The following is an 11,959-nucleotide window of genomic DNA, read 5'->3' as shown; positions in this document are numbered from 1 at the left end:
ACAGAAAAAAAATTTAAAAAATTAGACACTTTATATTGCTAACAGCCTAATAATTTTAGCAATGTCATTAGTTTTAAATTTAACAATTTTAATGCAAGCTGCTTAAATAGCCATCTTCCGGGGACTCACCATCTATCAGAGTAGGGAAGTTCCAGTTGTGGCTTGAACAGCTTGACTTGTTGCTCCTTGATCACATGGTTGAGAACTTCTCGGTCAGACAGATGTGGGTACGGCTGAGCAGCATTCTCAAAGAGCTCCCATAATGTGACCCCCAATGCCCTATGGACAATTAAGGATTTAAAAAAAAAAAAAAAAGTTGTACTAGAAGGATAAGCAATGCATATGTGCCACAGGTATCTGCTTTACATTTCTGAAACTAGATGAATTTTCTATACGACTCCACAAAACAGCCAAGTTTACACAGAAATGGATCATAAAGTGCTTGTATTTTATTACATATACCAGCATCAGCATTATTTTTGTCAGTAAGGTACCAGACAATGTAACTTCAGTAACTTTACACAGTCAACTGTTGTCTATAGGTAGTTATTTACCAGTTTCACACAAAATTGGTAAATAGATTTTGTAGCGCTGTGTTGAGTTGCTAAAGTAGCTAAAGACAACTTAATCTCACAGTGAAAGCTTATCATGTTTGGACTGTGCTTCACAAATCCCTACACAAAACGTGCACTGCTTATGTGTCCAGAGTAAAAGATACGTTCTGCTACACACGATCCATACATTCACCAGACACTTGCTAGTACCTGGTTTGACCCCCTTTTGCCCTCAGAACTGTGTGATGCTGCCATGCAGATTTGTCGGCTGCACATCCATGATGCAAAACGGATGGAGATGATCAACAACAATACTGAGGTAGGCTGCAGCCTTTAAACAATACTTGGTTGGCACACAAAGTATTCCAAAAATATCGTTGACACCATTACACCACCTTGATCTTTGATACAAGCCAGGATGGATGCAGAGACATTTACACCAGATTCATGCAGTGTGGTCTTGTGCCGCTGTAGTCCTGCTTCAAAGTTCAATGTGTTGTGTATTCCGAAAGGCTCAACTGAATACCTCTGTTGTCATGAGTGGTTATTTAAATTATTGTTGCCTTCCAATATTTTCTCTTTTTTTTTGAACATTCTCTGTAAACACTTGAGAAGACTGTGTGGGAAAATCAGCAGTTTCCAAAATACTCAGAGGAGGACATCTGGGACCAACGAACATACCATGTTCAAGGTCACTTTCTTCCCGATTCTGATGCTCGGTTTGAACTTGATGAAACAACAAGTTGTCTTGACCATGTCTACATGACTAAATGCACTGTGCTGTTGCCATGTGATTGGCTGATTAGATAACTGCCTTAAATAGTACCTAATAAAGTGGTTGGAAATTGTATTTGCTGTAGATTCAGTGTAGCTGTGGGATTACATAATAAACACTAACTTTCTCTTTACCTCAGGAAACGTTTAGAATGTCAACATAGTTGTATTCAGTGGCAAATTAGGTACTTGGATAATATGGTAAATGGTAAATGGCCTGCATTTGTATAGCGCTTTTCTAGTCCCTAAGGACCCCAAAGCGCTTCACACTACATTCAGTCATTCACCCATTCACACACCGGCGATGGCAAGCTACATTGTAGCCACAGCTGCCCTGGGGCGCACTGACAGAGGTGAGGCTGCCGGACACTGGCGCCACCGGGCCCTCTGACCACCACCAGTAGGCAAACACGGGGTTAGTATCTTGCCCAAGGATATTTGGCATGCAGTTAGGAGGCAGCCTGGGATCGAACCACCGACCTTCTGATTAGTGGCTGACCTGCTCTGCCACCTGAGCTACAGCCACCCATAATAGACTTAGTTTTTAATGTAACCTTTATTCAATAAAGAAAATATAACTTATATAACTACTAAATATAACTAAAATATAATTACAAGTCATTTGTAAGATTGTCCTGACTAAAACAGGCAGTAGTAACTGTGAAGTCATGGAGGGGCTCAAAAAGAATACTGTGAGGAGAGATGTACAGTTGGTGAACTGTCAGGATTGTTGTTTTAATCTGCTGAATATTAGCAAAACTGTAAGTAATCATTTACTATGATACTTTGTTGTATTCCAAAAATAAATCATGTTCCAATTACATGTATGTCTATTTGAGCTATTGTGGATTTGGCTCTACTTAGAATACCTGTTATAACACATTAATACAGTTTCTCTTCTCTAATGACAGCAAGTGAGCCTGGATGTGTGAGTCAGTTTTTGAAATGCCCTCTAGTGTCAGTGCAGGGCTGAAATCTGGTACATACCACACATTGCTTGGCTTGGTCTGTTCCATAGTAATTACGCCACCATGGCGCTCGCCTACCAGCTCAGGGGCCAACCAACGAAGGGGTGCATACACATCATCCTCTGTGATGATGTAATCTTCCTATGGTAGCACAATTTAAAAACAATCTGTTACACATTTTTTACAATTTTTTTCCAAGAAATACTGCAGAAATATGACCTAAATAAAACGTTTATTAGCTCTCATTGAGGTGGTTCACTCTTGCACTGCCTCCCTCTTTCTTTACAGAAATAGATCTAGTGGGTGACCTTATATCATGAGTATTAAATTCAGACAGCCAAACTGACAGATCAGCAGTATTAAAGGAATGCAGCAGACAGAGCTTCCTCACATATGCAGCATGTCATGCTATATGAGAGGACAGTATTAATTCTTCAGTGAAATATATTGTTGATCAAAGGAAACATGTACAGCCTCTGATAAAGTCTGTTTATTTTCAGTCTGTTCATTTGCAACTGGTTGCACAAGCACTGACTTCAGCCAAAAAACATGGCCAGACTTAAACATAAATAAAACTGACTTGCATTTAAACAGTGCTTGCCTACTTACCAACTACTCAAATCACTTCATGCGTATTCATCCATTCATATAATGCTTTATTCTTTGCACTTTTAACACTTTTATGCATCTCACTTAAGGTTTCTCCTTACTTTATATCTGCAGGGTCCAATGCCATAGTCTCCCACTTTGACTGTGAGGTCTGCAGTCAGGTAGCAGTTCCTCAGTGCTAGATCACTACAGGAGCATAAACACAGACATGAGCATTACATTTTGAGTGGTGAAGACATTCAAGACAAATTCACAATTGCTACAGCATTCACAGATTTGGAAGAAAGACCGAGGCCATCACTAATGAAATTATTTAGCTTATTCGGTTTTGTTTAGCCTATGCTGGCATTACCATTTAGAAGTATAAAAAAGGAGTGTGCAAAACAATCAACAAGAATCAAGTGAGGAAAGTTTGGCAAGGATCACAAAACACTTAAACATTTAGAGGAAATTAGAACAGGGTCTTTCTTATTTTTTCTGTCTTTCACACTGCAACAAGCTGTGGGGACTATTCCTGACTGTGCATCCAACAGCAGGATATGATTTCTGGAGGGAACCACAGGCTGTGCAGACTTTTTGTTAGTCTGCCAGGGGAGGGCGTCACAAGCTCTTGAGACTCAGTCTGCTCATTAAACAGCCATATGGTAGTTCATTCACACCGACTGAAGAGGCAGGCTTTGGTTTCCCTCTAGCCCTGCAGCATTCCCTGTCCACAAGCTCCAAGGCCTTTTTACCCACCCAATGACAAACCCTGCTGACACAAGTATTCTTGCATGCACATGGCCCAGCTACTGTCAGACCCACTGAAACCCCTGTAAGATAAATGGAGCTGTATTTTAAACTCTCCTGTCCCCTGTCCTCTGCTGCTGGCTGACAGCCCAACATACAGTAACACAGCAGTGAGGAAGCAAGTCCAATATCTTAACCCTACAAGGTTAATGCATGCCACAGCAGTGATCGCTTCCATACCTTACCATCCATACAGACACTTGCGCAATTTGGTATCATGGTTGCCAGCAGAAAAAGCAACATAACTAATATGTCTTTGTATTGAACTGTCATTGTTAACACAGAAAGAATAATATAATCTAGTAACCTAATCTAGTCAATAAATGCAGAGTCCAAGAACAACTGACAAAGATCTTTTATAGAAAATGCATGAAAATAACTTTGCTCCCCACTCTCAAAAACCCCCCCAAAATATCAGATACAATGTAAATGCAGCAGCAAATAAAACCTGCAGTCAAAGATAGCACTGTAACTGTTCAGGCAAAGGGTATTTGATCCTTTAGGATGCTTCGACTAACACAGGAGGAAAACATAGCATAATACGCCGTGGATTACAGGAAAATAAACAGTGCAAGCTGTTAGATAGAAACCCTACCTACCTTACTATATAATATAAAGCATTTTAAGATGATCACTCCTGTGATTTGGCACTGGATTAGATTACATTTTTCCTCTTTTATATTATGAAAAGGTGATCTTATTAAACATTAACACAATCATTAACACATTAACACTTTTTTAGTAGAATAATACAATCAAAATCCTGGTAAACCCTAATGAAAAAGCACAAAAATGTCTTATAATGGCTTAAACACCCCTGTCCACGTCTTCCTATTGGGAATCTATTCATGGCACACAGAATAAATTACATACTGTACTGCAACGGGTCCAATTTCACCCTTGCATTACGAAGCTGAGGTTTCAGCTTTGGATACGGCGTGTACAGCACATGGTACTGCTACATAACCATCCTCTCTGTCATTTCTGCCAGCATGTGTCTGTGTGCAGTGTTGTTCAGTTGGTGGTACTTTTTTTTTTTTAATTTATATTCTGTGGTTAAAAGTGCCACAGAAACATTTTTACGATTGCAGAATAAATTAGTTCACATGAGAACAGGCTTGTAGAACTCTAGTTGAGTAGTAACAAGGATTAAAACACAACGCCCAATATGAGGCTATCCACTTACACGCAAAAAGCAGAATCATCATATCCCTTTGGCAGCGGACAGCTGACACTGTGGCAATGCATGGGAGCTGTGTAATTGGAACCCCCTGAGCTTATTCTGAGCAGGCAAAATAGAGCTGATGAGCTGAGCATCGTATGTTCCCCAAGTTCCCAACACCCCTTGTACCCCCCTGCTGGCTGGCAGCCAGATGTCCAGTACAGACTGGGGTGAAAATGAAACGCAGCCTTCTCTGCTGTGCACACCATTTTTGGACACCACTGGTACTCCTTAGAGTGGCTGGGCAGTCAGCACAAAAGTAAAACTATTAGTTTACCTTTGTCTTTATAATAATATTATGGCATGCTAATGACTAAGTACTCGCCAAGAGATACTTGGTGGTACGCACCTAGTAAAATGTATCTATAGGACAAACATTAAAACGAATAAGAGCACATACTTGGTGTGATTTTAGTATATTGGGATTTCAGAATAAACATGTTAGTCAAGTACATTCATTAAATAAAAATCACCAACATTTCTACTTATCTTTTTTAACATTAAAATTCAACTGGAGCACACAATTTGATTATACAGTCAATACAATCTTTTCTGTCTAGTTGTCAGTGACCACTAGACAGAAAAGCATTTCCTGAAACACCAGCTGTATTGAGTGGAAGGAAAAGCACAACGTTTAGCTTAGTGGATCAAAACTGAGAGGTAGCTAAAAGTGTTGCAGCTCTGAAGTGCTACCTGTGCAGGAAGTTGTGTTTGTGAAGGTGAGTGACACCAGCAGCAATTTCACAGGCCATCCTCTGCAGCTGCAGCAACTCAGCATTTCTGAACATCCAGTCCTGCTGAGAAAGATAGCCCCGCAAATCCCCCTGCAGAGGCACACACAGATAAACACATTTGCTCATTAGTATCAGGAATAAACATTAAACAAATGCAGCAGAACCTCGTATGTATTCTAGCAATGGGAAGAATTTATCAAGTGGCAATAATTAAATGCAATGTGGAGACATCGCCACACAGGGGCAGCAAAGTCCCCTTCTTCTTCCTGACTTCTCAGCACTTCTCACTGCTGACATGTGAGAAAAATAAATAAGGGTAAGGCGGTTTAATGAGTATTGCTGTGTCACAGGTATATGGGTACAAAAGAATCCAGTTCAGACCAGCGAAATAAATTTGCCTGATGGGGTTCAGACTGAAGTCCCCTCTAAACAATAAACACAGACATGAACTTGATAGAGGACACAAAATGCTGTAAGTTATCAGAGTGACAGTCCTGCAGGGGTCTCTGTGATGGAGCTGGATCTCAGATGAGTGCAGTTTCAAAACACAGTCAACAGGGAGTTGCTGTGAACACTTTAACCAAAACTTTTCAGACTGTTCAGCAACTAAATACTGCACTGTATACTAGAGCTTTGCTAACCATTAACTAGATGATGAACTATGTGAGCAAAGGTTTTTCTGAATGAACCCTGTTACAAACATCTTTTAGCAAAGGTGGCCATCAAAGAGTAACAGCATGATTAGAGCCTGACTAATTTATTGCCAGGACAATCTTAGTGGCTAATTTTAGCCACTTCCCAATCTATTGGTATTTATAACTGCCGATAACTGAAAGTTTTAAAAGCGAAGACAAGTCAGGCAAAAAAAACCAAACAATTAACCTTCAACCATTCACAAGGGGCAATCTGCAATTTTCTTATTTTTGAACTGTATTGTTATAGAATTTTAGTAAAGACCAAGGATTGTTAGTTTACTCAGTTCTCATTAAGTTTCACAGCAAAAAGTCATGAAGTAGTGATTCTGACAAATCAAACTGTCAGGGGAATTGATGTAGATTAAACAAATGTTTCTTTTAAAAATAATGCTAGTGTATTTAGAATCCACTGATAATGCTAATAATGCTTTAATAAAAATGTCAAATCCCATGCATTTACTGAGCATGCAAGTCTGGGTGTGTGTTTACAAAGGGTTTACTTTTCCTTGAGCCATTTCAGTGCAAGCAGCTTAGATCAGTCGTCTTACGTAAGCACTATTTGTTTGCTTATTCCACACAAACACATACACATACACACACACACAGACAGAGACAGACACAGACACAGACACAGACAGACACATAGCTCTGAGAAGGGGTGTTCACTGAAGAGCTATATTCAATATATGGTAAGTGATACTGCGTGCCTATCTTTATGTGAAGCAGGTGATTAGGTTTGGGTTCATGGGGATCCAGCGCTGTTAATGAAATGAAAGGCCAAAACAATTAAGTCTGGTGTCTGGCCTGTTTATAACAAGGATATGTAAAGGTTCCAACACAGATTCGTGCCTAACTCAGTAATCACACGATCAAGTTAACAGTGGTGGGGAAAAGAAAAAAAAAGCTATTTTAAGTGCTTTCTACTGCTGAATTCTGCGACTGGATATTAGAACCACAGCAGGCCAAGGATAGGCACCTTTGTTAAATCGGTTCAAGTTTAAAAAATAATTGATTTTCAATAAAAGCAGTTGTGAGAATGGGCAACAACAACATAACCTTGCTCACAGGGTGATGGTGTAACTTCTTTACAGTATTACAAAGAGAAAAAGCAATCACAGCGATTGCTGCTGTAACAGTTAAAAAAGGACAAAGGTGAATTCTGAAATCTAAAAAGAAGAACTGCCACTTGTCTGAGACCTTGAACTAGAAAAGTCTCAACAAACATCTTGGCCAATCACTAGGCAGAAAATCTACGCAGTTGAAGCTTTCACTAACACTATAGAATGTGACATTCTGCAGCCCATGTACCAGTTGCTGGATGTATTTTGATGTCTAAAATGCTTTCAGTCAGGATTACTGGCATGGGTGATACAAAATATAAAAACCGCCATCAATCAAAAGCCTGCCAGAGGGAACGTCACAGTACATTGGCTTTTTGGGATTCACCTTGTCCGCTGGGCAGCTGCAGTGTCACATTTCATGTTTCGACATGTAGCAGATGATTGACACGGCCTCAAGTAGGAAGACGCCATCAGCAAGTCATCCCTTACTTTACATGCAACTAAAGCACTTCGACACTTGTTTCTTTATGAAGCAAGTGTCAGCAGCTTATTTTGCTCATCTTGCTTATCACACTGATAAGACGAGACCCGAACCGTACTTGGATAAAGGCCTCAAAACTTTTATCTAGCAAGGGATAGTGAGCATACACATCACTTAGTCGTGCTACCCTCACACATTATCGCCTTCAACAAACAGGACTTGCTCTTCATCATGCCATCCTCCCTAATAGCTTGCACGCATTCATAATAAGTCATTCACCTTGACTCACTTCCATGTCCTGTCAGAGCCATTACGAGAGTTGGCTGGGAAAAACCACAATGCCAGGTCATCTGCCAGGTCTGGGCAGCTGACAATACCCCAGTCTAGTGAGGTTACGCAATCCCTGGCAAGATAAGTTGAACTGGACACTGAGGGACATGTCAGAGAACTGGGAAGCAAGGAGAAAGTTGCTCCAAGCAGTGTTACCTTACGCCTTACCTGGGTACAAACTCTACATTTACAGACAGGCCTAACATTACTAACATTAAAATAAAAAAAATTATATAAACATTAAAATATATCTATATATAAAATATATCAACTTTGAAGTTTTGTTGGAGACAACTTCAAAGTCAAAGTCAAGATTTGTCCTGCTAAATAAATCAAACAGAAATGACAGGGTGGTTTATATTTTTAGACAGCACTCTTGGCTTTTTGCATTCATCAGCGTGCACCCATAGGTTTCTTTAGAAAGAGCTTAGTTTACTGCACTCAACAGCCGCTAACACACACACAAGGTGCCAGCAATAAAAATGCACAAACACAGCAACTGGGGGATCTGACACCAGAGGAGCGTAAATGGAGCCTGTTGCTTTGCTGGGCGAGGTGGGAATGTGAGAGGTCCCTAGCTTAGAGTAACTATGTAACTCGGGCCGGAGAAGGAGGAGGCAGGAGAAGAGAGCTTTCCCTCAGTCAGAACTCAACCCATCCAGAATAAATAAAGGAGAAGAGTGAATAAATCAGCTGCCATAATGTAGTCTGAGTGACTTCATTATGATTAGATCATTCATTTTCTTGGCTTTGAGTGGATGGTTTGGGCTTTTTAAGTAATTATTTTTATTTTTTGCATGAAAAAAACTCAGCATGAAAAAAAAAATAGTGCACCATAATCAAAACTACTGGCTGCAGAAGAAACCGAGATCAAAGTGTACAACAAATGTCTTTATATTGTAGTAACATAAATTAATTACAACTATCCACAGCAGCCACTGTCTGTGCTTCTTTGCTGTTTAACATGTTTCCAACCAGTCAGCATTCAATCAGTCAGAGGTAATGCTCCACTGACTTGATGGAGGAGTGCACAAAATAGTGTCTCCATACCCTCTGTGTCAGGTGAATTCCCATAATTCTTTGGTATAGGCAGAGAGCTCTGCAAACAAACCCTTACAAAGCACCATACACTGGCCTTCAGCAGTTACAACTGCCATAAAAAGTGCATGCTGACGAGGTAATTAAGGTACTATATACTGAGCCATAAAATGTGTAGTTTAGGGATGTGTGCGACTAGTCGCTTACACGTCTAATAGTCACTGTTGTCACTAGTTGGTACCAGACGTAGTAGTCATTTAAGCCATTTGTTCAAATTGTAATTGATCTCCAATGCCAATAAATTATTGTGTCCTAAATGTTATACAGTCATCTGCCATCGTTGTTGAGAAATACTATAAATGTGTTAATCTAGGCCTGATCTTTATGTTAAAACTACTAGAATGAGATCATAGATACAAGCGGCGGAACTCAGCTTTCTCCAAAACGTGGATGGGCTCTCCCTTAGCGATATTGTAAGGAGTTCAGTCATTCAGGAGGGGCTCAGAGTAGAGCCACTACTCCTACACATCGAAAGAAGCCAGTTTGAGCCGGTTAGTTTAAGTGTTTTTCGTCTTTCTTATCTGTTTGGAGTATAACACAGGTTCATAGTGCATAACGCAAAGTACCATGCATTTAAGCAGAATATGGATTTTGACGATGCCCATTAAATTAAATTTACATTAATATCTGAGTTTCTTAGTTTTAGAACAATCTGTTAGGCAACTAAGAAATTAGTTGCCAGGAATATCCCTGATATAGTTATCCAAATCACAAGTGCAATGTGTCATATCGCAGAAAAAAAGCTCAGTTTGCCAAGTTCATAATAGTGTCTCTATCTGGTCTTATCACTCCAGAGTAGGTCTGGTGACTAAAGACACACCTAGACCGGGTAGTCTCACTACTATATTTAGTAGTTGCTAAGAACCAGTTTCTTGTGAAATTTGAGCATCTCTCACATATCACAAGTTGATAAACAGTTTTTGAGTACTATCTTTTAAATACCTGTGTATGAGCTAATTCTCAAACTCCTCAATTTCCTCAATGAATACAAATTTCTAGGTGAGTGGTGGCTAAAACACCATAAGCACAGCCACCTCACAATCACTGAAAATTCTTGGACAAGGACTGTAGATGGTAGATTGACAACAGCCTAATTTAATTCCCATGTACATATGGTATTATTGACATAATACCTGTACTGGTGTATTTTAAAAAGCATATAGTTACTTACCATTTCACAGTATTCAAAAACCAGTAGGAAGGGAATTGCCTCAACACACTGTCCAAGGCAGTGGAGTATGTTTGGGTGCTGCAAAACTCTGAAAACCAAATTGACATAACAGGTCATTGATTTGATGACCATCAGGTTACCAAAAAAGTTTAAAATAAGCAAACTATACATTGCAATTACTAATGCAATAAGTAAGAGGAAAGATGCTCCGGGTGCAGTAAACAAAACAGTCTTTGATAAGTTGATGACCCTAACCATAGCCTTCTGAAAAACAATAACAGCTCTCTGCAAATGGGGTGCTCTCAAAGAGAGAAACATCAGCTTTTACCTGTATGGATCCCCTTGCTGCAGGAAGTCATTCTGCTCCTTGGCACTTGCATTAGCTTTCAACTCCTTGACCACCACTCTTGTCCCTGGGTCTGTGTAGATATCACTCAACAGGACCTGTTAATACAACAGAAAGAACACGTCACGCTAAACAAAAAGAAAACAAAGATTCATCACCACCACCCAAGTCTAGATGTTTTTTTCTAAGATTTCAAGGAGCACCACTAACTGCAGAGAAAAAGAAAAAGATTTGATTAACAGAGGAAAAGGTGTCATTTTTTTCCTTGAGAGGTAAGGATTACTTGACACAATATACTACAGTGGCTGAGCTGGAGCTGTTTTGCAAAGAAGAATGGGCAAGTATTTCAGTCTCTGTGCAAAGCTGGTAGAGACAAACCCTAAAAGACTGGCAGCTGTAATTGCAGCAAAAGGTGGTTCTACAAAGTATTGACTCAGGGGGCTGAATAATTACGCACACCCGACTTTGCAGTTATTTATTTGTAAAAAATGTTTGGAATCATGTATGATTTTCATTCCACTTCTCACGTGTACAGCACTTTGTGTTGGTCTTTCACGTGGAATTCCAATAAAATTGATTCATGTTTGTGGCTGTAATGTGACAAAATGTGGAAAAGTTCAAGGGGGCCGAATACTTTTGCAAGCCACTGTAGTCACTGGTTGTAGCGATATTGATTAATGATTGTCACTTGTGATTCAATGATTAAATCACAAGTGACAGCTTGCCATCTTGTTAAATGAATTTTTCAGATGAGTATTTAGCTCTTTGTCTTTTGTGTGGATGCAATTTTGTGAAGAAGATAATTAAAGAAAAACTATCTTACCTGGCCAAACCAGCCGTTGCCGATCTCTTGGATGTAGCTCAGACTGTGGCGCACGACCTGGAAGCCTGTTGATCCCTCTGTAACACCAAATACCCATCGCTGTTATTAAGACTGCCCCAACCGACGCATCACAAGTTACATCTGAACCACTTAATAAAACAACAACTTCAAAATAGAAAACACTACAGTGAAATTAAATTGAGAAATTGTGTTGTCACATAGTTGAGTCAGAGATGGTCTTCTTAACAAACTATCTGAAATATTTAATTTTTTAACTTAACCTTTATTTATACAGGTAGTCCCA

General features: G+C 39.6%; 1 protein-coding gene across 1 annotated transcript in view; it reads right to left on the bottom strand.

The window, feature by feature from the left end:
- The window catches only part of lmtk2 (lemur tyrosine kinase 2), a 28,543-nt gene that overhangs the window by 4,577 nt on the left and 12,007 nt on the right, over positions 1–11,959 (bottom strand). Inside the window, exons 4-10 of the mRNA XM_005734595.1 lie at positions 11,656–11,732; positions 10,815–10,930; positions 10,487–10,574; positions 5,610–5,740; positions 3,007–3,091; positions 2,316–2,437; positions 130–279 (exon numbers count right to left, since the gene is read on the bottom strand). Of these exons, the coding sequence (XP_005734652.1) occupies positions 130–279; positions 2,316–2,437; positions 3,007–3,091; positions 5,610–5,740; positions 10,487–10,574; positions 10,815–10,930; positions 11,656–11,732 (769 nt within the window). The remainder of the gene's footprint in view (positions 1–129; positions 280–2,315; positions 2,438–3,006; positions 3,092–5,609; positions 5,741–10,486; positions 10,575–10,814; positions 10,931–11,655; positions 11,733–11,959) is intronic.

This window comes from Pundamilia nyererei, unplaced genomic scaffold (genome assembly GCF_000239375.1).
Source record: "Pundamilia nyererei isolate P.nyererei 1_Seehausen unplaced genomic scaffold, PunNye1.0 scaffold00059, whole genome shotgun sequence".
Lineage (NCBI taxonomy): Eukaryota > Metazoa > Chordata > Actinopteri > Cichliformes > Cichlidae > Pundamilia > Pundamilia nyererei.
The sequence above is the reverse complement of the archived record's forward strand: the minus strand, read 5'-3'. Positions and strand labels throughout refer to the sequence as shown.